General features: G+C 39.5%; 1 protein-coding gene across 1 annotated transcript in view; it reads left to right on the top strand.

The window, feature by feature from the left end:
- Positions 1-27,576, top strand: part of LOC122560734 (probable helicase with zinc finger domain) — a 396,873-nt gene that overhangs the window by 363,651 nt on the left and 5,646 nt on the right. The window contains exon 28 of the mRNA XM_043711726.1: positions 15,561-15,813. Within this exon, the coding sequence (XP_043567661.1) occupies positions 15,561-15,813 (253 nt within the window). The remainder of the gene's footprint in view (positions 1-15,560; positions 15,814-27,576) is intronic.

The following is a 27,576-nucleotide window of genomic DNA, read 5'->3' on the forward strand; positions in this document are numbered from 1 at the left end:
AGTATAGACCAGTTAGCTTAATATCTATTCTGGAGGAGGTGTTCAAGGGAGGTTATAATTTGGGGCACTTTGAAAAATTCAATGTACTAGCGAAGAGTCAGCATCATTTTGTGAAAGGGAAATCCGTTTGATCCATCAATTGGAATCCTTTGAAGAAGTAACTTGCACTGTGGTTAATGGGGAGACAATTATTGTTCTGTACTTGGATTTCCAGAAGACATTAAAAAATTACTGCACCTTGTACAAGGCACAGAAGATTGGCTGACAGGCAGACAGAAAAACAAACAGTATGCTTAAATGTGTCTTTTTCAGATAGGCAGGCTGTGACATATGGGGTCCTATAGAGACTGGTCCCACAACTTTTTACAATTTATATCAGTGACTTAGATGAGGGAAGTGAAGACACGGTGGTTAAATTTTTAGATGACACAAAGGTATGTAAGAAAGTATGTTGTAAGCATTAAGGATGCAAATCACTTTGAAGAGCTCATACTCGAAACTTCAACTCTCCTGCCCCTTGGATGCTGCCTGACTGGCTGTGCTTTTCCAGCACCACACTCCTCAATTCTGATCTCCAATGTCTGCAGTCCTCACGTTCTCCTGCAGAGCACTTTAGACAAGTTGAGTAAGTGGGCAAAAATCTGGCAGATAGAGTGTAATGTGGGAAGATGTATTCACTTTGGTATGAAGAATAAAAAAGGCTATTACTTAAACCGAGAACGACATCAGAGGAATCTAAGTTTTTTGGTGCATGAATCATAAAAAATTAGGTTGCAGGTTCAGCAAATGGTTAAGCAAGCGAATGGAATGCAGTCCTTTATTACAAGTAGAAGAGAACATAAAACTAAGTAGCTTATGCTTCAGTTTTTAAAGGGCTTTGGTAAAACTACGTATTGAGTACTGTGTGCAGTTTTGATCTTCTTTGTTAAGGGAGGATGTAAGTTCATTGGACGTAGTTCAGAGGAAGTTTGCCAGATTGATAACTGAAATTAGCAGGTTATCTTTTGAGGATAGGTTGGATTTCTTTTCACTAGAGCTTTGAAGAGCAAGAGGTGGCTTGAATTAAATTTATAAAGTGGTCTAAATGATCTTGGCATGGTGGATGTGAAAAGTATGTTTCCTCCTGTGGGTGAATCCATAATGAGATGATGCTGTTTTAAATTAGGGGTCACCCTTTTTGGACAGAGGTGAGAAAATCTTTTACTAGCACGACTTTGGAACTCTGCCTTGGAAAGCAGTGCAGTTGAGGTCATTATGTATTTTTAAGGTGGAGATTAATTCCCTTGTCCACCATGAATCTAAGAACGGTATGACTAGCTCCAATTTTGTAGTCATAGAGATTTCGCTCCAACTTCACAAAAGCGTTAGAGCTTTATTCTAATTTCTTTTAATATGATTTCTTTCCAGTATGTATTATAATTATCCTTTCTTAGTGAGGAATTAGACATGTCTGCTAGACAGTGAGAGCAAACTATGAATGCTGTGCCATACTGCCTGCTCTTCGATTGCTGCCAGCACAATCCACAGGAAACCCATAGTAACAAGCAGAATATCATTCACAAACAAGGAAAAAGGGTTTGACCTTTCCAGGTACATTTATAGGGCAACACAGTTCGAAAGATATCTTTATTTTAATGAGAAACCACCATAGATTGGCTATGGAAGTCAAGTTAACTGGAGTTTACCTTTTAACTTTCTAATTTCTAAAATGTGCTCTTCTCCATCAATGTTGAGCGAACTAGTTGAACTCGTCTAACAGAATCCTGGGTAACAGATCATGATCCTGCTTCTTTTATACTTTCTCTGATTTTGACTTCTACCATTATTTAGTGTCTCCACCTAAACCAGACAGTGGTCCAGTTAAATCTGGGACTGGGGCATCTAGGCATCTGAATTCCAGTTCTGTAGTGCAGCACTGTGCTGCAGCCACTGGCTTATTCACATTCTATTTCTGTAGAGTCATGTAGATTAATCACTGATTTTGCACTAAGTTTGAGCCCTGGTATTCGTTATTTTAAATATTGATTTGAGAATTTTTTTCATCATGTGTAGTAGGCTTCATTGCACATAAGGTTATCTCACAGCTCTTGCAGGTCTGTCCCTTCGTTGACTTCCCCTCCCCCAAAAGCACGATTGTGTTAAACTGGAGGTTCTGTCACTGATTTATAAGGATTAATAACCTATTTATTTTAACTGAAAACAAATGTATTGAGTTTTGTTCAAGTATCACACTGTTGTTTAAGCTTTTGAGACTAACTAAATAGTGCTTAAAATCATAACTGATGTGAATAAATTCCTTTTCAAAAGAACTGGTGCAATATAGGGGACAGAAAAGAGTCAGACCTTGTCAAAGCAAAACTATAATCCATGTTTCTACAGCAAAACTGGAATTACCAATGTGCTTTTCCGAATATTTGCTTTATATATGGCAAAGAAATTCTGTTCATCACCAGCACTTTTTTCTGTTCATGGAAGGCTTCTTAATTTTATGTTTGACCACTTGTTCAATGATTATAATCCAAGATAAATAGTGTACTTGATATGCATTTTGGCATCATCTTGCATATGTGGATAATGGTCTCTATCAATCCTTTCTAATAAAAATAATCCTAATTTTGTGAGTTTTTCTTACCAGCAATATGGTTTTAAACTAGACTTATTTATAATTCAAATGTGAATTTATAAATAATTTATGCAAAGTTTATATGTTCTGAATTGCAATCAGACATGCTTGAATTGCATCCCATTATTTGTTAAAAGCTTTCCTGGCTAATTTAGATGAAATGTAAATCTTCACACCCATTTCTTTTCTCTTCTTTCCTGACTGAGCCTGACCAAGAAAATCCCAGGTTTAATCCACACTCTGTATTGCTTGATGTACAGTGATTCTTACTGCAATGCCTGTGTGGTCACATGATGTTAACATGACAAGAACTGGGATTTTGGTGGACCAAATCCCAGCATGAATCTTTTTCTGCAGAAGAGACTGAATGAAAAATTATCATGTTAACATGCAAGAGGCATTTTTCTCTTTCTGAGAAATAATTTGGCTTCATATAAATAGGGCTTATTGCAACGCAGAAAATGTGAGTGTGTTCTTTGGGTCAGTTGAACAAGTGTGAAGTAAAGGCATTTAATGGGGGTGATGATTACCAAGGCACAGTTGTGATTATGATTCTTGTCTAGATCTAGTGGTTGTCAGGAAAAGTGGTTTGGGGGAAACATTCTGAGGCAGAGATGCCATTACTGAAGAATTGGTTTTCAATAGTAAAACAAAAAGGAGAGCTGCAAACTGAAATCAGAGGGGATGGTGTGAGAAGGTATTTCATTCGGAAGGTTTTCTGATGATTGTATGGTAAGACATTTCAAATCAAGAATTTTGAGGCATCGAGAACTACAGAGCTCGGATTGGAGGTGATGGTGTACAGACGAACTTTGGTCACAAACTCTGCAGTTTTTGACGGAAATGGGGAAGGCAACAAGGAGGCCATCAGGAACATTGGTCGTCAATTGGTCCATATTCCAGGCATGATAGACCAAATGGCCATCTTCTATGCAATAATTCCTGTATTTCCATAAAGTCTGAATTCCACTGAAGCCTATGAAAATAATTTGTTTTCAGTAGTGCTTTAAAGTCCTATAACTTAAACAGTGAAACAAAATACTAGTAGTGAGATTTTCAGTTGGATCTCTTGTAAGTTCTTTTCTCATTCAAAATTTATTTTATACTCTTAGCCACTCCTGATGTTGATGTTTGTTGTCTTGGGTTTATTCTTGCATAGTGTAAAGCTATTATTAGTTGGGCAACCAAGCTGAGAGTTTAACTTCATCATAGGCAGATACAACTTGACTGCATGTTGGAATGCAGTGATACCAAGCACTTAAGTTGCAATGAACTTTTTAAAAGTGTACACTATACTTGTTTCTGGAGCTGAGGTTCAGATTAAGTTTATTCACACACTTCCAAAACAATTAGAAATGTTCAGAATAAAAACAACTTCTCTCTAATGCTGTTTTTGAAATTAAGCAAAAATGATGTGGATTAGATAATCACTGTATTCCCTGAAGGATACTTCTTTGCCATGTACAAGATGTCTTTTTTTAAAGACCATTTACTGAGGAAAGCACCTGGGGGAAAATGAACTGAATGCTCATTATAGTGGAAATCTGCTGTGTTATGTAAGTTGTATAGGAATCTTGAAATCGCATTTGGCCAAACATTTAACTGTGTCATAAATATGTTGATATATTTGTTTCTCTGTCACCTCTCACATTCCTAGTGAATTGTTGACTTGTAATATGTGAACGTTGATGCTGCCAAATTCAGTTTAATGAGATAAATGACAGTTGCACCTTGAAGGAATGATGGTCTGAGTTCATTTCAGAAGCATGAGCTCCATGTGCTGCAGGCAGCAGATGCTTTTCTCTGTGTTTAACTGTGTAATTAGATTAAAGTATCGTATTAATCATGCTGACTTTTCTGTGTCTGCATGCTGCTAATTCCTATTTACACATCATGGCATGTTTATTTGGTTAACTTAGCATTACTCTGATGCATGATGCTCTTCACTTGAGGACTCATTTTGGAGCTGTTAAAAACAAACCACATGTCTTTTCACTGCTGTCAGAGTGAAAACGTTGTTGTTTTATTCACATTTCTGCTTTAAATCAGTTTGACTCATTTTAAGAAGTTTCCCTGTTTTAAAAATAATCCTATTTGTTTTCCTGACCTCTTACTTGATTGCTGTGGGATACATTGAATTTCAGCAAAGAGAAACAAACATAAACTCTGCCAAGGCCACTGTTTCACTGGAGGATGTGTATCTCCAAGAAGATAATCCCGTCCCTTTGTCATAGCTGAATTGTCTGATTTTTCACATCAGACTAGATCCTCCCTAATGGGTTGACTGAGATGGGCATGTGGAGATTTGAGTATGATCTCTTTTGCTAGTGATTTATGTTCCTCCATTGAAAACTGTCTCAATATTTGGAGTTTAAAATTTGTGCAAGGGCAGGAGCTTTCTTTTATTAGGGTAATGTATCAAATATTGCAAAGCTAACCAGTGGAAAATCATGTTTCTTATTCCTTTGCGATACTATTGTGACATGTGTAGGGATGGTGTTTCTTGTAACTTAATCCAGGAATAGTTTTTGACTTTTGTGACAGAAAGGTTACAGTTGATTCACAAATACTATGCAGAGGAGTGTATGCACTTTCTCCCAATATATTCACAGTTAAAGATGAGCTTGTTCATTCTTTCTTATCTCTCCTCCCAAGAAACAGCATATATCTCTGTGGTTCCATTTGAAATGCTTTGAGATGTTTTGGGTTAGAAAATTTGCAGATGACACTCAGGTCGGTACAGTTCTGGATAGTGCCGAAGGATGTTGTAGGTTACCGAGGGACATAGATAAACTGCAGAGCTGGGTTAAGAGGTAGCAAATGGAGTTTAATGCAGGTGTAATGCAGATTCACTTTGGAAGGAGTAGCAGGAATGCAGAGTACTGGGCAAATGGTAAGGTTCTTGGCAATGTAGGTGAGCAGAGATCTCGGTGTCCATGTACATAGGACCCTCAAATTTGCTACCAGGTTAGAAGGGCTGTTAAGAAGGCATACGGTGTGTTAGCTTTTATTGGTAGAGGGATCAAGTTTTGAAACCATGAGGTCATGCTGCAGCTGTACAAACCTCTGGTGTGTCTGCACTTGGAGTATTGCATGCAGTTCTGGTCACTGCATAATAGGAAGGATGTGGAAGCTTTGGAAAGGGTTCAGAGAAGATTTACTAGAATGTTGTCTGGTATGGAGGGAAGGCCTTATGAGGAAAGGTTGAGGGACTTGAAACTGTTTTCGTTAGAGAGAAGTTTCAGAGGTGACTTAATTGAGACATAAGATAATCGGAGGGTTAGATTGGGTGGACAGAGAGAGCCATTTTCCTTGGATGGTGATGGCTAGCACGAGGGGGCACAGCTTCAAATTGAGGGTGATAGATATAGGACAGATGTCAAAGGTAGTTTCTTTACTCAGAGAGTAGTAGATGCATGGAACGCACAGTCTGCCACAGTTGTAGACTCGCCAACTTTACGAGCATTTAAGTGGTCATTAGATAGGCGTTTGGACGAGAATAGAATAGTGTAGGTTAAAAGGGCTTTGGATTGGTTTCACATCGAGGACCGAAGGGCCTGTACTGTGCTGTAATGTTCTATGTTCTATGTTTTGCACAATGCTTATGACATTGTTAAGAAATAAAATCCAGAGTGCCTGTGAAGTTCTGGTGCCTGTAACCACTTATATATTGCAAATGTTTTATACCCTGAATCCACTTCCACTGAATCAGAAGCACAATTCTGTTCAGAGATGCTCATCCAAAACAGCTATGGCAATATAGTCCACAATAATGATTTCAATAATGTAAGCCCCACCTATGTGTATAAAATTCGCTTATCGTTAAAAGGAGTGTCACTAGTATGGAGTCATTAATAGAACCACCCATAGAACTTTTATCAGCTATACATTGTCCCTACTACACTTTTGATTTTAGTTTGCTCTGAAACATCTATGCCAATTCAGAAACAGCATATGTGTCCAGCCATCCTTGGAGATCTGGGCAGCTGTCTAACATCTGGCCTGATCTGTAACATGTGTTTAATTCCTGCCTCCCAGATCAAGGAAAGACAGTGAGATTACATTATTCAATAAATTTTTCATTATATGCTACAGAATTAAAAATAATTGCTTGGGGGTCAGGACTGTCCCACGGTTATTGTCTTTCTCAGCTGTCAACTCAGCTTGCAATGTGAGTAAAATAAATGTCTGAAAACATTCCACCCCCCACCCACAGCCATAGGAGGCAGTTTCAATAAGAAGCCTGGGATGGGGACAACTGATTGCTGGTCGATCAGCTAATAGTGGAGTGCCAGTCAATGAAAGGAGCAAGGGAGTGGTGCTGCAAAACAAATGAACAGACAGTGGTAGCAGCATTCAGAATTTTGTGACTGCCGAAAGAGAGGAGGCAAGCAAATTAGGAAAAGTACAAATCGATCAAAAGGTTGGAGAGCATTGAGTGATTGAGACATGTCAGAAGGTCTCTTAAATGAGATATAATAGAATGCGCTAATGTCAATGTTTTATGGATGAAGGTTGAGCAAAATTGAACATTTCTTTGCAAGTGAGCCACATGGTGGAAAGCAAGTTCCCCCTCTGAGAGAAAACATCAGTGCAGGAACCTATTTGTGAGATGGGATGATATTTTCTAGATCTGATCAGTTCTTAACTTGAGTGCCATTACAAATTCTCAGATGCCAGCCCATTGAATCTGCCCTGCCATACAGTTCGATCCTGACTGATCAAACACTTCATTGCCTTTTACTTATCGAATCCCGACAGCCTTGTATGCCACTGGTAATCAAAAATTGATCAATTTCTATCTTAAATATACTCAAAGTGTGAGCCTCCACAACTCTCTATTGTAGAGAATTCCAATGTTTTTAACTCTCTGAGTAAACTAATTTCTCATCATCTCTAACCTAAGTGAATTCCCCCTTATTTTTAAATTGTGTGCCCTGAATTTAGACTCCTGACTAGTGGCACATCTTAACTGCATCCACCCTATCTATCCTTTTGAGCATTTTGTGGATTTCAATGAGATAATCTGTCATTCTTTGATACTGTAGAGAATCCAAGCTTAATTTCCCAATATCTTTTTCGAACAGCCTCACCGTCCTGGGAGCAAGTCCACTGAACCTTTGTTGCAATCTCTCAATGGCAATAATATCTTTCCTGAGATAAAGAGGCCCAAACAATAGCCATAATTTGAGGTGCAGTCTAATGCACTTGAAGTAAGATTTCACTACTCCTGTACTCAAATCCTCATGTAATAAAGGCTAACGTTCCATTTGCTTTCCTAATTCCTTGCTATACCTGCATATTACCCTTCAATGACTTAGCAACAGTGATGCCCAGATCGCTTTGCACATCTATACTTTCTAACCTTTGCCATTTAAAAAAAATCTGAGTACCTGTTTCTCCTACAAAGTGGATAACCTCACATTCTGCATTATATTCCATCTGCACAATTCTTGCCTATTCACCTAAGCCTGTCCAAATCTTCCTAAAGACTTTTCTTTCTTAAAACACAAATTCCAACTTAACTTTGTACCATCTGCGGACTTGGACATACATTCTCTCTTTCTCTGTCTCTCTTGCGCCCTGATATATATAAATATATTGATCCATTGAGTATTACTTACCACAAACTATTTAATTTGGCTGCTTATTAAGAAATCTCACAATCAAATTATTGATTGCATGTAGCAACAAAAATAAGATACCTCATATAAGCAAGTTAAGCCTCCCAACTCCAATTAGCTATTGCCTTATTGATGGTGGAATTTAGTTATGATTCCAGGCAAAAATATCTGTCTCTGGAAATGTCCAAAGTTCGATCCTTGTGCAGTGTTGTTCTTCAAAGTTCTACTGAAGAATCTTGAAATTGAATTCTTATAGGAATTTCTGTTTATGAAGTTTCTGTTGTGACATTATTGATAATCCTTTAGATCTGATCATCCACAACATAGATTACACTTCTAGATTCTTCAAGTGTGTAGCTTGTCTTCTTATCAGGAGTAGTTTCCCTGTTCTAAACACAAATTTTCTGCAATTAACCCCTTTACCTCAGGACATTCCTTCTGCAGACAATCTTAATTGCCCATTTATCAGAAGACAGCAGGTTATGAAGCAGTGATACATCCTGTCTTCTGTTTACATTGCTTCAACTCCTCCCTCCTAGGGATGGTAAATTAGCATGTTGCTTTTAATTCCTCTATAATAGTCTTCTCCTTGTCTCTTTTATCTCAATAAACGGTTTATTCCAGAAAGAGTTGTTGCTGATTCTATCAATCTCTGAACAGTAATGAAAATTTTGAAATTCACAGTCCCCAACTCCAAATAATTGAAATATATTATGTACAGTTGGGCCTTAAATACTGATCCTTGCGGTATCCCACTAGTCACAGCCTGCCAACATGAGAGAGTCCCGTTCTCTGTTTTAGAACATAGAACATAGAACATAGAAGAATACAGCGCAGTACAGGCCCTTCGGCCCTCGATGTTGCGCCGATCCAAGCCCACCTAACCTACACTAGCCCACTATCCTCCATAAGGCTATCCAATGCCCGCTTAAATGCCCATAATGAGGGAGAGTCCACCACTGCTACTGGCAGGGCATTCCATGAACTCACGACTCGCTGAGTAAAGAACCTACCCCTAACATCTGTCCTATACCTACCCCCCCCTTAATTTAAAGCTATGCCCCCTTGTATTAGCTGACTCCATACGTGGAAAAAGATTCTCACTGTCGACCCTATCTAAACCCCTAATCATCTTATACACCTCTATCAAGTCACCCCTAAACCTTCTTTTCTCCAATGAAAACAACCCCAAGTGCCTCAGCCTTTCCTCATACGATCTTTCTACCATACCAGGCAACATCCTGGTAAACCTTCTTTCTGTTTCACAATCATTAATCCATGTCAGTACATTACCCCCTCTCCCACATTTTTCTTGTGGGGACCTTATCAAAATTTTCTTAAAATCTAAGTATACCATGTCCATTGACTCTCCTTTGGTAACATCTTAAAAAATAACTCCAACATATTTGTCAAATATAATTTCACATTCACAATTCCATGTTGACTATGCACAATCAGATCATTGTCAATCAGAGGTCTATTTATCCCTTCATTTATAATAGGTTCTAGCATTGTCCCTACTACTGGTTTAAGGCTAACAGGTCTGTGGTTTCCTGTTTTCTCTTTGTTTCTTTCTTAACCAGTGGAGTGACATTTGCTATTGCAAGAATTATTCCAGAATCTATAGAATTTTGGAAAATAATCACCAATGCACTGGTCATCTCAATAGCCACTTTCTTCAAGACTCTGATGAAGACCATCAGATCCTGGAGATTTATCAACTTTCAGCTCCACTAATTTCTTAACTACACTACAGTAAGCTCTTTCAGTAACAGTAGTGTTTGAAGATACTGGAGCAGATGTTAATTTTATATTAAAATATTTTCAGATGCAATTAATAATTTTTATAATCATATTAATGATGAAAATTGAACCGATGTGGAATATCAACATCTAAATTAGATTAGATTAGTGTGGAAACAGGCCCTTTGGCCCAACAAGTCCACACTGACCCTACAAAGAGCAACCCACCCAGACCCATTCCCCTACATTTACCCCTTCACCTAACACTATGGGCAATTTAGCTTGGCCAATTCACCTAACCTGCACATTTTTGGGCTGTGGGAGGAAACCGGAGCACCCGGAGGAAACCCACGCAGACACGGGGAGAATGTGCAAACTCCACACAGACAGTCGCCTAAGGCGGGAATTGAACCCGGGTCTCTGGCACTGTGAGGCAGCAGTGCTAACCACTGTGCCACCATGCTGCCCCGTAAATCTTAACAAGTAGTTCTTTTCCTCATAAAATCAGCAGTATGTAAGTATGCCTCAGGGCATGGTCATGAAAGAGATAGTGTCTGCATTGAGCAGGGTCACTAATAACCAGGTAATTCTTATTTTAACATTTTTTTTAAAGTTTCCTGTGCCCACTCACTTTTTAGCAACTAATTCTGTTTATCAAGGCCATTTGAAGTTAGTTACTGCAAAAGCTGCCAGAACTTTCCACATCCATCCTGTTTTCCAGATTCTCCCTTACAGGTCCATGACATTACTGACATCTTTAAACTGATGGGTATTTGCCTATATTCTACCACTGACCAATGCTTTGAATTGCTGACATGCCAACCAAGTGGCCACAATAATAAGACCAAATATCTTAAATATAACAAATTATATATTGCACAATGTACTAATCATTGTCTTTAAGAGTTCTGCCCTTTTACTATTTCTATCTGGTAACATGGTAAAAAAACTTCACATTAAATTCATGGACTGTACAAAAATATCTGATCTCAGGCACATCTTTTCCTTTATCGGGACTGCCTAATTCCATCTTTATGACATTGCATGACTTCAGCTCATCTGCTGCTGAAACTACCATATATCCATTTGTTCCGTCTGACCTTAATTATTCTAGTGCTCTTCTGGCAGATTCCCTTCTTCTTTCCCTCTCCATAAACTTAAACTCATTCAAATCTTTGCTTGTCTACTTTAATTTTTAACAAATTCTGTTCACCCATCATTATTTATGGTTGCTTATCCACATTGGCTCCTGTTCTGGCACCACTCAATTCCTCCATGATCTCTCTCCTATTTCCCTAGCCTTTCAACCCTCCCAGATTCTCCAATTCTGGACTGTTGTGCATCTCCTGTTTCATCACTTCACATCAGCAGCCTTTTCTTCAACTGTCAAGAGCCTAAGCTCTGGAATTTCTTCCATAAATCTCTCCACTTATCTTATCTCCTTTAAATTTATCTCTGTCCTTCTCTAATATCTCCGAATGCATCTCAATGTTTGGTTGTAGTTGATAATGCTCCTGTGAACCACTGTGAGACGTTCTATAAGGTTAAGGCATTTTGTGACTACAAGTCATTATTATTGTCATAATCATCTAGTTTCATAGTTCATTTTAAAATTTTTGGGAAAACTTTAATTTTGAAGAAATTAAATTTGTACAGGCAAAGTAATTAAAGTGATAGGTTTTAGAAATTGCTGGACCTCCTCAAGTAATGGCAGTTTACAGGGTAATCTGAGCTTAGTTAGTAAGGTCAGTGTGGAAATAATTTCTTAGCTTGGTGGGATAGATATTTCAGAATGCAATTTTAAATAATGGATATTGTTCTCAAATCAAAAGATCTAAAAGTAACTTTTTCGGCAGAGTGTTTTTAAATGGTTACAGTTAATATGGAAAAATGGCTGTGAACTCTATATTAGAGATATAAATTAATCACGTGGATCACAGAACCAAAGGGTTGTTTTGAAGATTAGAGATAATTAATTTAAATTCCTGTTTGAAACAAATATAGCACATCACCACAGAAATAAGTCACAAGGATTTGCTCTTTTAAATGGCATTTGTTCATGCTTTTGCTCACTAGAACAAGCCGTTCTGCTTGTGAGCCTATGTGTATTAGTACTTTAGCTGGCTTCAGTTAAAATGCAACAGGCCTAATACTTCTTTCTGTATTGTCATTTGGATGACCACCTGCTCTCACTTAATACCAGACAGACAAGTTGGCAAAGAAACATCTGGATACACAGAAATTATGTATTGGCAGAAAGTTTCTTTTCAGGAATTAGCAGCATGGAGCGATATTGGCCAAAAGTCTACAGAGCTGCATTGAGTTTGTATAAAGACCACTTCTTTCATCTAATTTGAGGTTCACATATGCATGATGATTAGTAGTAGTTATAGAGAGGGTGCTACTTAAGTGAAACAAGTGGCCTTTGAACCTACGGATATGTAGCCACAAGAAGTTTTTGGAAAATGTACATTAATCTAACCAGTGATGCCAACATTCCATGAAGAAATAGAAAGAAAATTTGCTTCTGTCCCTTTGATATCCCTTGCACATTTTGTTTTCAATGAATCTATCAAGACCACCAGGTTTGAAGCAGTCAGGTGATTTGACAGATCAATATCATGAATAAAAGTAATGACACATCCTCCTCTCCCACCTGAAACCCTGGAAGTTCAGTTTCATAAGTTTTTTTTAATGTTTGCAGATCCCTTCATTGAGAGTAAAGTTGAATGGTAGTTAGATAACCTTGCTGTCTCCAGTTTTGCTTCCGCCCATTGGAGAGTTAGATTTTTTGACAGTGAAATTACCATTAAAAGCCAATAGAGAGGTTTGAGACACTTAACTCAGGTGTATTTATACAAGAATTAAGGTCAGAATACATTTGTACTTGCGAACAATTGTGTCTAAGTATTACCTTGTTTCCTCATGTATCTATGTGCCATTCCCAATGCCCTGGTCTGTCTTTCATTCAATAAGCTGATGTAGTTGAGACCTTGGCTGTAGTAATGTTCATGCTACAGTAGATGTAAATGGAAATACATAATTGAGTGCTAGCTTTCCATTTTTTTGCTGATTTTCTTTCCATTGGGGATTGAATATGATTGTTAAGCCAACACATCAATTGTGTGTAATTTGTGGAGTAACCCATAATCTTAATGGATAGTGCTATTTGTCAGATATCAATATAGCAAAGGTCTGCTTGGGTTGGTAAATACTTGTTGGAGAACTTGTGTACAAACTGACTTTCAGCATAATAATATTGGACTTTGCAATGATTTGTGTGGAAAAGGATTGGCAGTTATTTTCTGATAATAAGGTTGCATTTATGAGAATTCAACTGGATTGTCTTGAAAGTTTTGACAACAGAGAATAAATCTTTTTTTTAAACCCCTGACCTTTATTTGAATTTAAATGAAAAGATTTCCTCCTGTAATGCAAAACGTTGCCAGCTTTTCTTTGAGAAGGTCATGGTATCTAGCACTTAACCTTTAAAGGAGACAATCAGCTCAATGGGCTTCATCTGAGCCATTCAGACATTTTATCTTTTCAGATTATTATGTAAGCATTTATACTCAATCCAACTCGGAAACATCAAGGAATTTACAAATATAATTATTTGCTTAAGTATAATTAAGTGATAAACTGACAAAATATGTTTGCTATTCAAGAAGTAAGGAACTTGCTCACCCACAAGTTTGACAAATCACCAAAACTAATGGTTTACATCTGAATATGCTTTGGAAACAATTTCAAGAGGATCTAACCAGAGTTTTCCAGACTTGTGTGAAAGTAAAAGTTGTACCTAAAGGTTATGGGTGAAGATTCTGCGCTTGGAAACACAGGAGAGCTAAGAAATCAGTCCAATTAATCGGTTGGTGATAAATTATTAGAATACAGGATAAAATTATTGAATATTGGAAAAATATAGCCAGTTAGTACAGACTTCTAAAATGACCATAATAATCAACCTTTGAAGAAACAAGAGGGAGCATTGAGGCCAGTCTGTGACAAAAAAGAACATTTCAAGATATGGGTTACACCTGAGCAGAATTGGAACTGAATCCTTGTAGGCAAGTTGACTAGTGCTGTGAGAAAATGTTTAAATTAATTCAGCAGGGTTTAGATTATATTAGATTACTTACAGTGTGGAAACAGGCCCTTCGGCCCAACAAGTGTTGGGCATCAGGATGCAAGATTAATTATTTCAACTAGGTGTACAAAGATCTGTGAGGCATGTTTAGATTTTGAAGTAAGACAGAATTATGTTGGATCATGAGAAAATATAGCAAAATATAAATTTGGTTTGGCGTGCATGTGTGCAAATGTAAAAAGTGTAGTTAACAAGGCTGGTGAGCAACTGGTCCAAATCCTCATATAGAATTATAATGTAATGGTGATACCTGATACCTAGCTCAAAAAGAGGGAGGATTAAGTTTTAATATTTTAAGGTATGGATATTTAGGAAAGATAAGAAAGGGGAGAAAAAGAGGTCAGTTTTCGTTAAGGTGTAAGAAGGAATGTCCTCGAGGACAAAGAGAATATCTTTGATTGGAGTTGAGAAACAATGAAGGCACTATTATTATCCAATTTGGTGTATTTTATAAAATTGCACTTTATTTGAGATTAAAGATCCTTTTTCATCAAATAGGCATTTGGTAGTACGGAGCTTGAGTATTGCTGGGAAAGGACACATTTTGTTGAAGCTTTTCATCTTGCTCTTGTCAGGACGATTCGCAAGAATATGAATTCAAGGGTATGACAAACATTGATACTGTTTCACAGTTAAATGTCAGTCATCATTAATTAATGTATTCTCCACAGCAACATCTCTACCAGTCAGAAGTCACTTGATAATCAGTAGCCCTCTCCTCTCATGCAGCCAAAACACTTTGACAAAATGTGTCTTTTTTCAGCAATTCTTAACTTTTTGTCACTTCCATATGGAGAATAAATGAAGAACTTCAAATAAGCAGCTAACACGAATTAAGCTATAAAGTCCTTTTTAGCTTTAGGATGAGTATAATTACAACTTTAGGACACTAAATAACACACAATTTTTGCATTTCCACTTTGTGTATTCTATATTGCCAATATTGCAGGATTTGCACCTTTCTCAGTAGCAGTTTATTCACAGCAGCAGTGCTTGCTCTTGAAACCTGATTGTCTATCTGACTATAACTCGATCAAATTACAGATGCCTGACAAACTTTTGGGTGTGTTCTGAATCCTAAAAGGACCAATCAGAAATATGGCAATTTGCACGTGTTAATAACAACCATATGTAATACACATATGTAATGTTCTGAAGATTTTTTGTGACAGACTTAGACCAGAGATTTCTTTAAATGTCTCAAATTAGGTTATGGTCAGAGAGGAAAGCTCCCTTTAAATATGATCATAACATTCCTGATTTGTATGCATTTGAGACTTTAAATGAGCCTGATGATATGAGTGAACAAATATTCTCTATTCCAGGACAGAAATGCTTATACTGTGTGCTGAGATACATCATACTGTTTTGATTCAAGTTGCTTCTTTGATTGTATATTTTGCCTTAATACCCTTTCCAGGCTGAAGTCCGAGTGTCAGGCAGACCACTGTACCAGAGGCATTCTGCGTCCAGCCCTCCGGGAGCATCTCCCATGGAAAGCAGCCAATGTCCAAGTCCATACTGCAGCCCCGATCAGCAGTTATCACCTGTCCCAGCAAATCAATTGCCAGGGGACCAAAATGAAGAGCTTTATAATACCATCAGTAATTATAACGTCCAATCACCCCCATTGAGTCCAGAAAGAATTGTGTACGATGGACAGTTTTTAACAGGTAATTACATTTCACTTGGTAATATTTAGAATCCATTTAATGCTTTTAAGAAGAGTTTTCTCCCTGTTTAGCAATGTTTATTAACTATTTTAAAGTAATAACATATTGTAATTTTCTAAGAGGCACTAAGAGTAACTGCACTGAATTGTTTATTGAATAGTGCAAGTAAGTTTGTGAAGAGGGGATTGGTTGTTACTTCAAACAAAAAAAATGTTAACCCTATTTTGATTTCAAAATCTTTTGTCAGAGTTTTTATATTTTGAGACTTTTTCCCCTATGCTCATTTACACTTGACTGAACTAATAAATGGATGAGAAAATATTATACACACTTGTGACAAGTACTGACATTTATTTGGTGGCAATTCATTGCAAATATCAGCTACAGGTAGAATTAGTCCATCACAATCGTTAATAATTCAGTGATTATTGAATTATTGTTTGTGGTTGCAGTCAATAGGCCAAACCATCATGTTACATTCAACATTGCTAGAATGCTCCCCTTCCTTATGCAGCTTGCGTGATGATGAGAAAGGTAGGAAAATACAAAGAGAATGGAAAAACCAGAATCTTAATGTCAAGAAAACTTTGTCAGATTTTCCCCTGGAATGTTAAATGATGTTTTCAGAACCGCATCTTAAGTGATGACTACCTTATAACGATGCATTTGTATCTCATTAAAGCACACACCTAGTTCATCTTATTTATACGCTTGCTTACAATTCTCCTCCTTCCTGAGAAAATACTTGGCACAAATTTCTGACATGTAAATTAGAATATCTAGCTGGTGGTTCCAGCTCACCGAATACTTGTCCCGACCATCCTTCAACTGCTTCTTCACAAATATACCCTACATGCTCCAATACCACCATCCTCCTTCATACATACAGGTTGGCATCAGCAAAATCACCAGCCTCACCATCATCATGTCTGCTCACATACAACCTGAACACCAGCTCAGCCATTCGCATTTTACATGAAAGTTCAGGGACACTGACTTTGCTGCTTCTGGTGGATCGCTTTGCACACAGAGACACAAGCATCTAATGCATTGACACAGAACACATCTTATGGCTCTCAGTTTCTTAGCAGTCGCTCACTTTGTACCTACTTTGAGGCTGCTAGCTTCTGTATAGCTCACACCACCTTCTTAGCACACACTACTGACATCTGCATTGACTTAAAGACTGTCAGCCTCTGTGTAGTCACATTGTTTTCAAAGTACAAGGTCTTTAGTGTTCAGTTACTGTCTGTCAGCCTCTACGGCTTGTATTGCTTTTTACCTCAAAAGAGAGATGGGTGTTATAGTGGGGAGCATTGAACAGTCAAGGAGGTGGACTTGTTGCTATGTGACACTATGTTGTGTTGTATCACACATGCAACATGTGCCAACTGTTTACGTGGCAAACACACTGCAAGTGATTCAAGCAAATGGCTATGTGTGAAACTCTAAAGGAAGCAATCCTTAGTGGACTGAAGGTGGACTATACAGTCAATCGGGGGATACTGCCACAGTCCGTCAAAGGGCTTGTTCGATTCCAGTCCAGATGTTGGCCATGTGGTCCAATAAAGTTCAGGTATACATGTCTCGGAAGTCTGGGGACTGGATCATAGTCAGCCCACAGGTCAAGTGTAACCAGGCCAGGAATTACAGGTGGATCAGTCTAGATCCTGTTGAGGCATCATTCAGAAAGTGCTAGGCTAGTTGTTTTCCTGTAATGGAACAAAGAGAAGGATTGCGTATAATGGAATCAGATGGAAGAAGGTAACATTGTTAATATAGTGTACATGGATTTCCAGCAAAAGTTTGACACAATGCTACACACAGACTTGTGACAAAAAGTTTCAAAGTTGGAGATGACAGTAAACTTTGAAGAATTGTAAACTGTGAGGACAGTATGGACCTCCAAAAAGACATTGTCAAATTGGTGGAGTGGGCAGATAGGTAGCAGATGAGTTTTAATGCAGAAAATTGTGGGATGAAGCACTTTGGCCTGAAGAGCATTGATAGAAAATATAAAATAGATGGTACGATTCGAAAGGGTATGTAGGAGCAGAAGGTCCTGGCTGTATATGTGCACAAATTATTGAAGGTAGCAGGAAAGGTGAAAAGCAGTTAATAAAAGAGTCCTCGGTATAATTAACGGGGCATAGAGTACAAGAGCAGGGAAGTGATGTTGAATTTATACCAGACACTTTTAAGACCTCAGCTGGAGTATTGTGTATAATTGTATAGGAAAGATGTAAATGCAGAAGTGATTTACAAGAATGGTTCCAGGAATGAGAAATTTCAGTGATGAGAATAGATTGAAGCCTGTTCTCCTTGGAGAGAGGATGGCTGAGAGGAGATTTGGTGGAGGTTTTCAAAACCATGAGCAGACTGGATACAGTAGACAGAGCAAAGCTATTCCTGCTCATAAAGGAAAAAAGAACAAAAGGGCATTGATTGAAATAATTTGCAAATAAAGCATGACTGATGTGAGGAAAAGCTTTTTCGCACAGCAAGTAGTTAGGGCACGGGGTTGCACTACCTGGAAATATGGTGGAGGCTGATTCAGTTGAATCATTCAGAGAATTATTATTTGGATAGAAATGGTGTGCAGGGGTATGAAGAAAAGGCAGAAGGTGGGCACTTGGTAGTCGAAATGGTGCAAGCATGATGGGCTGGATGACCTTCTGCATGGTAACAATTCTGTGATTCTCTGATTCTGTGAAGAGCAGTTAGTGGTAATGCATGAGCAAGACTAGTGATAAGTATATCCACTGAATAAGTAAGTAGTGCAGAGGGCAGGTAGAGTTACCAGTTTGGAAGGATGAGCCGTTGAGTACACATAAAGCATGCAACACTGAAAGAAGTAGGCCATGAGCCTTGGTGAAATGTGCAGTGACAAAGTTAGAGTGAATGGTGACCCTGTGAGTGTGAGGTAACAGAGAGAAGATGATGGCACTTACTCTTGCACATCTCAGAAGATCTCCTCCCGCCACTCCCGGGCATCCATTTTCACCTAGGACCCAGGTTGCAATTTGCTCCAGACTGAATCTCGCTGCTTGCATGGCATCCTATGGTGGTGAGCAAGAGAAAGTACTGCCCTCTTTTCCATCATCACATCCACCAGCAGCTCCCAATCCCTGTCTACAGTGAAGAGTGAGCTTTCTTTTTTCCTGGGCAAAGTCCAGATTGTAGCACCTCAATCAATACAGCATAAGGGTCTTTCCTGATTTGCAGAATCTGAAGTGGTGTGCATCTGGATTCACTGGTTGACGAGGCATCAATGCCAGAAAGTCCTGGCAGTGACATGTACTTCTGCAACTCCAACCACATGATTCCCTGAGAAAGGTGCTGAAGAACTTTAAACAGGAGGAAATCCAGAAAGCCTGGGCTGCAGAGCTCACGACATGAAAGGTCTCTGGCACAGAGGCAGGGAATTGAAGAAAAATCACATATTCAGAGTTAGAAGTTAATGAGAACCTATTACAATTAAGCTCAGGGGGTGAATCTAAGGAAAACTTAAGGTCATGGCAGTGACATGTACTTGTGCATTTCCAACCAAATGTTTCCCTGAGAAAGATGCCCAAGAACCTTGTTAATAGGGTGAAGAACAGAGGTTTGTGTGAGAAAGATCACTTCACGCTACAGCAGACTGGGCAATATGCATCTCAAATTTTAAGAAAATGACTTGAATTACAAATAAGGAAATTCCACCACTTAGGTGTTGAAGATTAGCAGGCACAAGTGATTTTAAATTTAGAATCTTAACTCCAGAATATATCTTCCTGATGAACCTTGATTGGTTCAACATTTTTCAATTGGAAAATGGCTGTCTTAGTGAAGTCCTAATGAAATGTCCAGGAGTTTACCAAGAAGGCTTTACGCGTTGACTGGGATGTAATTCTGAAATTTTGCAAGGCCCGCCCGGTGCCATTTGCCTTTTGGGCAAAAGTAGAGGTGGAAATCAGGGGGCTAGAGAGTGAATGAATCATCAAACAGTGCCGATCTATAATTGCAACTGAATAAGGGATTTCCAGAGGTATGCTACAATTAATATCCATAAGGCTTTCTACCAATATACAAGACTACCGTTTGGGTATCATCAGCCTCTGCTCTTTTCCAGTGGACTATGGAGGGCAGTTTACAAGGGCTAGCCCAGGTTGCTATTTATCTGGATGATGTACTAATAGCTCATCCTTTAAAAGGGACACTGTCTCAACATAACATCACCTAACTACAATAGATAACATTCCTGATGAAGGGCTCCGGCCTGAAACGTCGATTTTCCTGCTCCTCGGATACTGCCTGACCTGCTGTGCTCTACCAGCAACACACTCTCAAATCTCCAGCATCTACAGACCTCACTGTCTCCTAATAATAAGGAAACCTATAAAGAGCACATGGAGAACTTGGACGTAGTGCTTAAATGTTTCTTCCTGGCAGGCATATGCCAGGCACTCCAAGTTACCTACTTTGGTTACAGAGTCGATAAAGTTAGGTTACACCCTTTAGAAGAGAACGTGAGGGCACTCAAACGAGCCCCTTCTCCCATGTCTGTACAGAGCTTAGGTCTTTCATTAGGCTAGTGAATCATTACAGAAAATTCATAAGTAACCTGGCCTCTATCTTGGCACTCTTACACCTGTTGTTGAAGAAGGGTCAGCCTTGGGAATGGTCACGAAACCAAAAAGCAGTGTTTAGGGAAGTGAGGAAGTAGCTATCGTCATCCAAGGTGTTGGCACACTACGATCCGAAGCGAGAAGTAGTGCTCACATGGTATGGAATCAGGGTGGTGTTGGCTCACTGGTGGCCCAGCGGAGAGAAGCGCTTGATAGTGTTTGCTTTTTAGGACTCTGGCTGATGCTGAATGCAAAGTATGGCTAGATAGAGAAGGAAGGTTTGCCGTCATCTTTGGTGTGAGGAAGTTCCTTTACAGGTAGAAATTTGTCTCAGTCACAGATCCTGCTAGGGCCACTGAAGGAAGACAAGGCAGTGTCACCCATAGCTTCTGGTAGAATTCAGCATTGGGCCTTTATTCTTAGTATGTACAAGTGCAACTTAGAACACTGTCCAGGAAGCCAAGTAGCTAATGCAGGTGCCTTGCCACCTTCCACTGGTGGTGCCTTTCCTGGTAGATTCCATTTTGGTTTTAAACTTTCTGGACACTCTTCCAGTCACCGTGGGCAATATCCTACTGTGGACACAAAAAGATCCTGTACGAGCAAAACTTAAACAGCTGGTGTAAATGGGGGAAACAAAAAAGCCATTGCAACCAGGTTTGAAACCTTTTTGAATCTGGTGAGACCAGATCACCATAGAGGACAGCATATTGCTGTGGGGAGCAAGGGTGATGTATTTCCAGTAAACATCGCTGCCACCTATTGGCTGGAGTACTTCATGCTATCACAGTCCAAGGGTTTCCAAGATGAAGATGATAGCAAGCAGGTATGTCTAGTGGCCAGGGTTGGATGCCAACATAGCTGTGCTGGTGGGGCAGTGCCCAGAGTGTCAACAAGAACAAAACTTGCCACCAGCAGCATCCCCATATTGGTGGGAATATCTTGGTAAATCCTGGACTCGATTGCATTCTGACTATGCCAGTCCTTTCATGGGCTTAGTGTTCCTGGTCATTGTGGACGCCCATTGGATGTTGGATGTGCATAAAGTTCACTCAGCAAACTCTGGGATGAGATTGAGAAGCTGCAAGGATCATTCATGACACATGGACTCCCAGAGATATTGATCACAGACAATGGGACATTGTTTACCAGCAGGGAACTCAAATATTTCCCAAAGTCCAGTGGCATTTGGCACATAAGGACAGCTCCATACCACCCATTGTCAAATGGTCTAATGGAGAGAGCAGTCCAAACATTGAAAGCCCTTAAAGAAACAGCCAACAGTGTCAATTGAGACAAAACTGTCTTGGTTTCTGTTTGATTGTAGAATCAACTGCATGTAACAAACAGGATAGCTCCAGCATAGATGCTGATGGGGAGAACATTCTGCACCAGGTTAAACCTGATATTTCCAGACTTGGGGAGGGCAGGGGGGAGAAGGTGAAACAGCAGCAGGAACGCCAATGCTGGCCACGTGCCTTCTCCAAACAAGAGGAACAGTTTAATTCAGGGGATGAAGTTCGGTGCTGGAACCAGGTCCAGTGACTTAGAAAGTTTGGGTTGGTGAAGCTGCTCAGAACAAACACATGGAGCTCCTGAAAACCATTACCTCACAAATGGGGCAGGAGCAAAACATAACTGGCTCCTCAGAACAGCCTGAAGGCCTGGCAGAAACTGCGTGCTCCCCCTCCATCTAGTGTTGAGGAAATCTAAATTCGAAATGGATGCAACCTCGATACCATTGCTGCCGGAAGAAGAGAATGAGACTCTTCCAAGACATTCTAGACATGAGGGATGAGCCACGGTCTGGTACATGCCACCTGTGTCTGAGTCCGAATCTGAGGAACTGGATCCGGGGCAAAAGCATTGCAAAAGAAGTTGCAAGCAAAAGACCAGGCCTACATCGCTGTACTTGGGGCGGGATGGCCGTGGGAGTGAGAGCGATGTAGTGATTGGGATGAGGTTGACCTCGTTAACTGCAAGGTTCTTGATTGGGATTATTAACCTGGGCCAAGGTTAACAATACAACCAGGAGAGGCGGTAGTGTGAGGGTTTATAATTTTAAAAAATACAGGACATTAGGAAAAAAAATAAAACCAGGAGATTAGAATCTCCTCAGTTGAAGATTGACTCCAAGCTAGCTACAGCCAGTGTACTAATGTACCAGTAAAGGGTGACATGGCGATGGGACCCAGCCTCTGTGCCATTGTTTCAGTATGTAGGCCCAAGACTGAGCCTTCGAGCGTGGACCAAGCCTTCATGTGTTAAGCTGACAGCTCGGTGAGATGTTATGTGAATTGAGAAAAACAAACTAAAAACAAACTTTTGTTTTGAAAGAGTGAAATAATTTGGATTGTCAAATGCACAAGGTTTTGTTTCTTCTGTACAATTTGAATTGTATTTCATTGATTGTAAACTATTTATTCAAGGGTTTCTTTGCTCTTATTTTGTGTGTGAATAAAAAAAAAGATTAGAATCTTCTCAGTTGAGGATTGACTCGGTGTATTGGGAGCTAGTAAGTAAAGGCTGAATTGGTGACAGGATCCAGTCTCTGTGCAGTTACTTCACCAGAACTGATATATAGAAACAAAAGATGTTTTAGAGTAAATATGAATGATTTAATGATGAACAACTGCTGCCCAAAAGTAGAAATGAGAAAAGAAAAACTGAAAATTGCAAAGAAAAAGGGAAAAATTGAGAGTGGAGATTACAATTCGAAATTGTAAGCCTGCAGAGGTCTGTAAAATGCCTGATTGAAACTTGAGGAGCTATTCCTAAAGCTTATGTTGATTTCTACTGGATCACTGCAGGAGATAGGGGATGTCTAGGTCAGAGTGGGATTGAAGTGGAGAATTAAAATGATTGGCTACAGGAATTTCGAGGTCATGCTTGAGGATAGAACAGAACAAACTGGTTTATGACCAGCAGATGCAACCTATTAAAATAAAAAACAGTAAATGGAAATTGCTGTTTTATGCAGAATGAATGTTTGGGGCCTTGGATGGTGAGGACAGACGAGCTGAAAGCTGAGATGTTGCATCTGCTGTGCTCACATGAAAGTTAGAAGTCACACAACACCAGGTTATAGTCCAACAGGTTTGTTTGAAATCGCAAGCTTTTGGAGCGCTGCTCCTTCATCAGGTGAAGTGAATAGAAGAAAACATGCACACAATTTATAGGCAGAGAGATCAAAAGATCATACAAATGGTGTGAGTGGAGTGTCAACAGGCTGAATAATAAGTCCCTACAGGTGATCAAAAGTGTCACATGGTATGAGTAAAGTGCCAACAGTTGAATAGCAAGTGAAGGGATGATGTATGATCCAACTAATTGAGGCAGAGAGATAACTATAAAAAATGAAAAATTAGGTAATGCTGGAGACAAATCAAATGGCTGGTATAACATGATAGGTATAAGAGTTGCATGTCAAAGGTCTAACCAAAGTAACAAGTAATCCAAAACTGTGCAAACTAATTAAGGTAGAGAGATCATTAAAGGTTATTAAGGTGATCATGTCAAAACAGAGCAGTAAGGAAGATTTTACAAATGCAGAACAGTATGGTGGGGTTACATATAGTGTTACATGAACTCAATTTGATGGTTGAGGATGTCTTCATGGGTATAGAACTTGGCTATCAGTGTCTGCTCAGTGATTATGCGTTGTTGTGTACCTCGAAAGCCACCTTGGAAGATGCTTACCCAAAGATCATAGGCTGAATGTCCGTGACTGCTAAAGTGTTCCTGGGCTGGGAGAGAACATTCCTGTTTGAAGATTGTTGTGTGGTGCCCATTCATCCATTGTCGTAGTGTCTGCACGGTCTCGCCAATATACCCTGCCTCAGGACATCATTGCCTGCAGCATATGAGGTAGACAACATTGGCTGAGTCATGAGTATCTGCCGTGTATTTGATGGGTGGTGTTCCCACGTGTGATGGTAGTATCCATGTCGATGATGTGGCATTTCTTGCAGAGGGCCGTGACAGGGTTGTATGGTGTAGTGGTCGATGTGATCTTGGAGGCTGGATAGTTTGCTGTTTAAGGTTTGGCAGATGTTTGAAGGCAAGAAGCGGAGGAATGGTGATGATTTTGGCGAGATTTTCGTCTTCATCAATGACATGTTGAAGGCTGTGAAGAACATGGTGTGGTTTTTCCACAGTGGGAAAAGTACTCTACAATGAAGCGTATTCTTTCAGTCATATCCTGTGTCTGTCATCTAAGGAGATCAGTGCGGTTTTTTCACTGCGGCAAACTGAAACAAGCTTTCTTCTTGAAGGAGTGCAATAATTTCAGTTGTCAAATGCGCAAGATTTTATGCGTCTTAGTTAATCGATGAGTTGAGCATCATATCCCATTCTTATGGGGCTGTCTTTCAGCATCTTTAGGTGTCCATCACGTTCCTACTCTTCTGAGCAAATCCTGTGTATACGTGGGGCTTGACCGTAATGGATGGCTTCTTTAACATGTTTAGAATGGAATCTAGAGAAGTGCGTAGTGTGGTTATCTGTGGGCTTGCAATAGCGTGAGGTACTGAGATGTCCGTTCTTGATGGAGGTGTATGTGTCCGAGTATGAGATTGTTTCTAAAGAGTGATAAGCGGGACATCTGATGGTGAGATGAAGCTTGTTGATATTATTGTGTAGCTCTTTTCAGTGATTCCTCACTATGAATCCAAAATGGAAGTTAGTTTGAAAAGGGGAGTGGACCAGAAGCAGTAATCTCTTCAGAATGCTGGAAGGAGAAGGGAAGAAATGATGTGGTTGTGTCATGCTAGAGATTATGACACCGAGATGCATCCGTGAAAGTGACAGTTTTGTGGGTTTTCCATTTCTGAATGTGGTCACTGTTTAGTTTCTATGTAGATATAATGGGAATGGATAGCTACTAGGAAGTTGAGGAGGACTAGGCAGGTAGTGGCCTGAATTTTTCTCTCCAACCTTTGAACACTGTTTAGAGAGATAATTCCTCTGAGGAATGCAATCGCTGCCAAATACAAGATACCATGGTTCATCCGTGACAGCATGAAGAAGATCAGACCGACAACAGTTATACACACTTTGAGATTATAGAAACAGAAACATTTCTGCAGCCACAGATTTGAATCCAAGATGGTTTGTTGTCTTCCTGGAAGTCTTATGTGGGACTCTACTTCTGAAGACCAGTCATATTGAACTCAAAGCATTTACACTACCTTTTTTTGTCTCCCCACAGATGCTGCCAGTCTGGCTGAGTTTCTCCAGTACTTTTTGCTTGATTGTTTTTATTTAAGAGAAAAATAATGGTAGTAAACTCCATATTATTTTCATTGTCATAGACTAGTGAGTATAGAATACCTATATTCCAACGTCTGCAGTGATTCAAGAAGACAGCTCACTACCACCTCTCCAGGGCAAATAGGAATAGGCAACAAGTGCTGGCCGAGCCAATTTCCATGTGAATTTGTTTTAAAAATGTGCCAGGAGAGATGGTTTGGTGGGAGAGTCTTAAATTCCTGGGAATGTCTAAACTAGGTTTACTACATGCTTAAGTGAATGCATGGAATATGATAATTAAAGTTAGTCAACTTAATCAATTAGGCGCAGATAGCCAATTGTAAATATTATATGGTGATAACAGAGACTTGGTTTCAAAAAGGGTGGGACTGGCTACTTAATATTTCTGGATACAAGGTGCTCAAATATGAAAAGAAAATAAAGAAAACGAATGGTTGACAGGATTACTGTGCTGGAAAGAGAGAATGTCATTGGAGGGTGAAGGACAGAGTCTATATGGTTAGAATTAAGAAACAAGAGAGCTACTATTACATTGTTGAGTGTGTTCTATAGGTACTAGCTATTGGGAACAATATAATGGAACAAATTTGCAAGGAAAGATGTGAGAATTTCAAAGTAATTATAATGGAAGAACTTTAATTATTATAATGTAGACTGATAGACGGTAATAGTATCAAGGGCTTATTTCAAATGTTCAGGAGATTTTTCCTAGATTGGTATATTTCCAGTCTGACCCAGTAGGTATTTATGCACCCTGGTTCTGGAAAATGATCTGAGGTCAAATGGATCATTTGTCATTGGGAATCTTTTAGGGGACAGTGCTCATAAAGTTTAGGTTTGCCATGGTAATTAGCCATAGTCCATTAAGGACACATCACCAGAGGCACCTCTTTCCATTCTTCTTATTTTTCTTGACTTTTCTGGCTGAAGGCAAGTCTGATTCAAAGCATCACGCAGGGATTGAACCCAGTGATATTGACAGCCATCACCCAATGAGGTCTGTATTACTCAGGCAAACTACTCTTTTCCATGCATGTTGTAGCTTCAAGACCTGAATACGCAGGTTCCATCTTCTTCCTGCTACATGCTATTGAGCAATCTCTCTCTCTCTCTTACTGCCTGCCGTTGACATATTTTGGGAGATCTTACAAGTCAAAACTACTTTGGTCACATTATGAATGCAGTTTCCTTGGTCTTCAGGTTTTGAGTCAGAGGCAAGGTTGGTACCATTGCTCCGCAAATGCCCTCCTTTAGATTTAGACAGTTAGTTGCACATAACTTGAGGGGTTTGCCACTTCACAAACCTGGGACAAGGTAAGAAGGCAGGAGGCAGGCCTCCATGAACTATGATTAGGTTAGCCATAGAAATGGATAAATCATATTCAAACTCGATTGAGTTTTTTGAAGAAGTAACAAAGATGATTGATGAGGGCAGAGCAGTGGATGTGATCAATATGGACTTCAGTAAGGCATTTGACAAGGTTCCCCATGGGAGACTGATCAGCCAGGTTAGATCTCATGGAACACAGGGAGAACTAGCCATTTGGATACATAACTGGCTCAAAGGTATAAGACAGACGGTGGTGGTGGAGGGTTCTTTTTCAGACTGGAGGCCTCTGACCAGTGGAGTGCCACAAGGATCGGTGCTGGGCGCTCTGCTTTTTGTCATTTACATAAGTGATTTGGATGCGAGCATAAGAGGTACAGTTAGTAAGTTTGCAGATGACACCAAAATTGGAGGTGTAGTGGACAGCGAAGAGGGTTACCTCAGATTACAACAGAATCTGGACCAGATGGGCCAATGGGCTGAGAAGTGGCAGATGGGGTTTAATTCAGATAAATGCGAGGTGCTGCATTTTGGGAAAGCAAATCTTAGCAGGACTTA

The sequence above is a fragment of the Chiloscyllium plagiosum genome, chromosome 21 (genome assembly GCF_004010195.1).
Source record: "Chiloscyllium plagiosum isolate BGI_BamShark_2017 chromosome 21, ASM401019v2, whole genome shotgun sequence".
Taxonomy (NCBI): Eukaryota; Metazoa; Chordata; class Chondrichthyes; order Orectolobiformes; family Hemiscylliidae; genus Chiloscyllium; species Chiloscyllium plagiosum.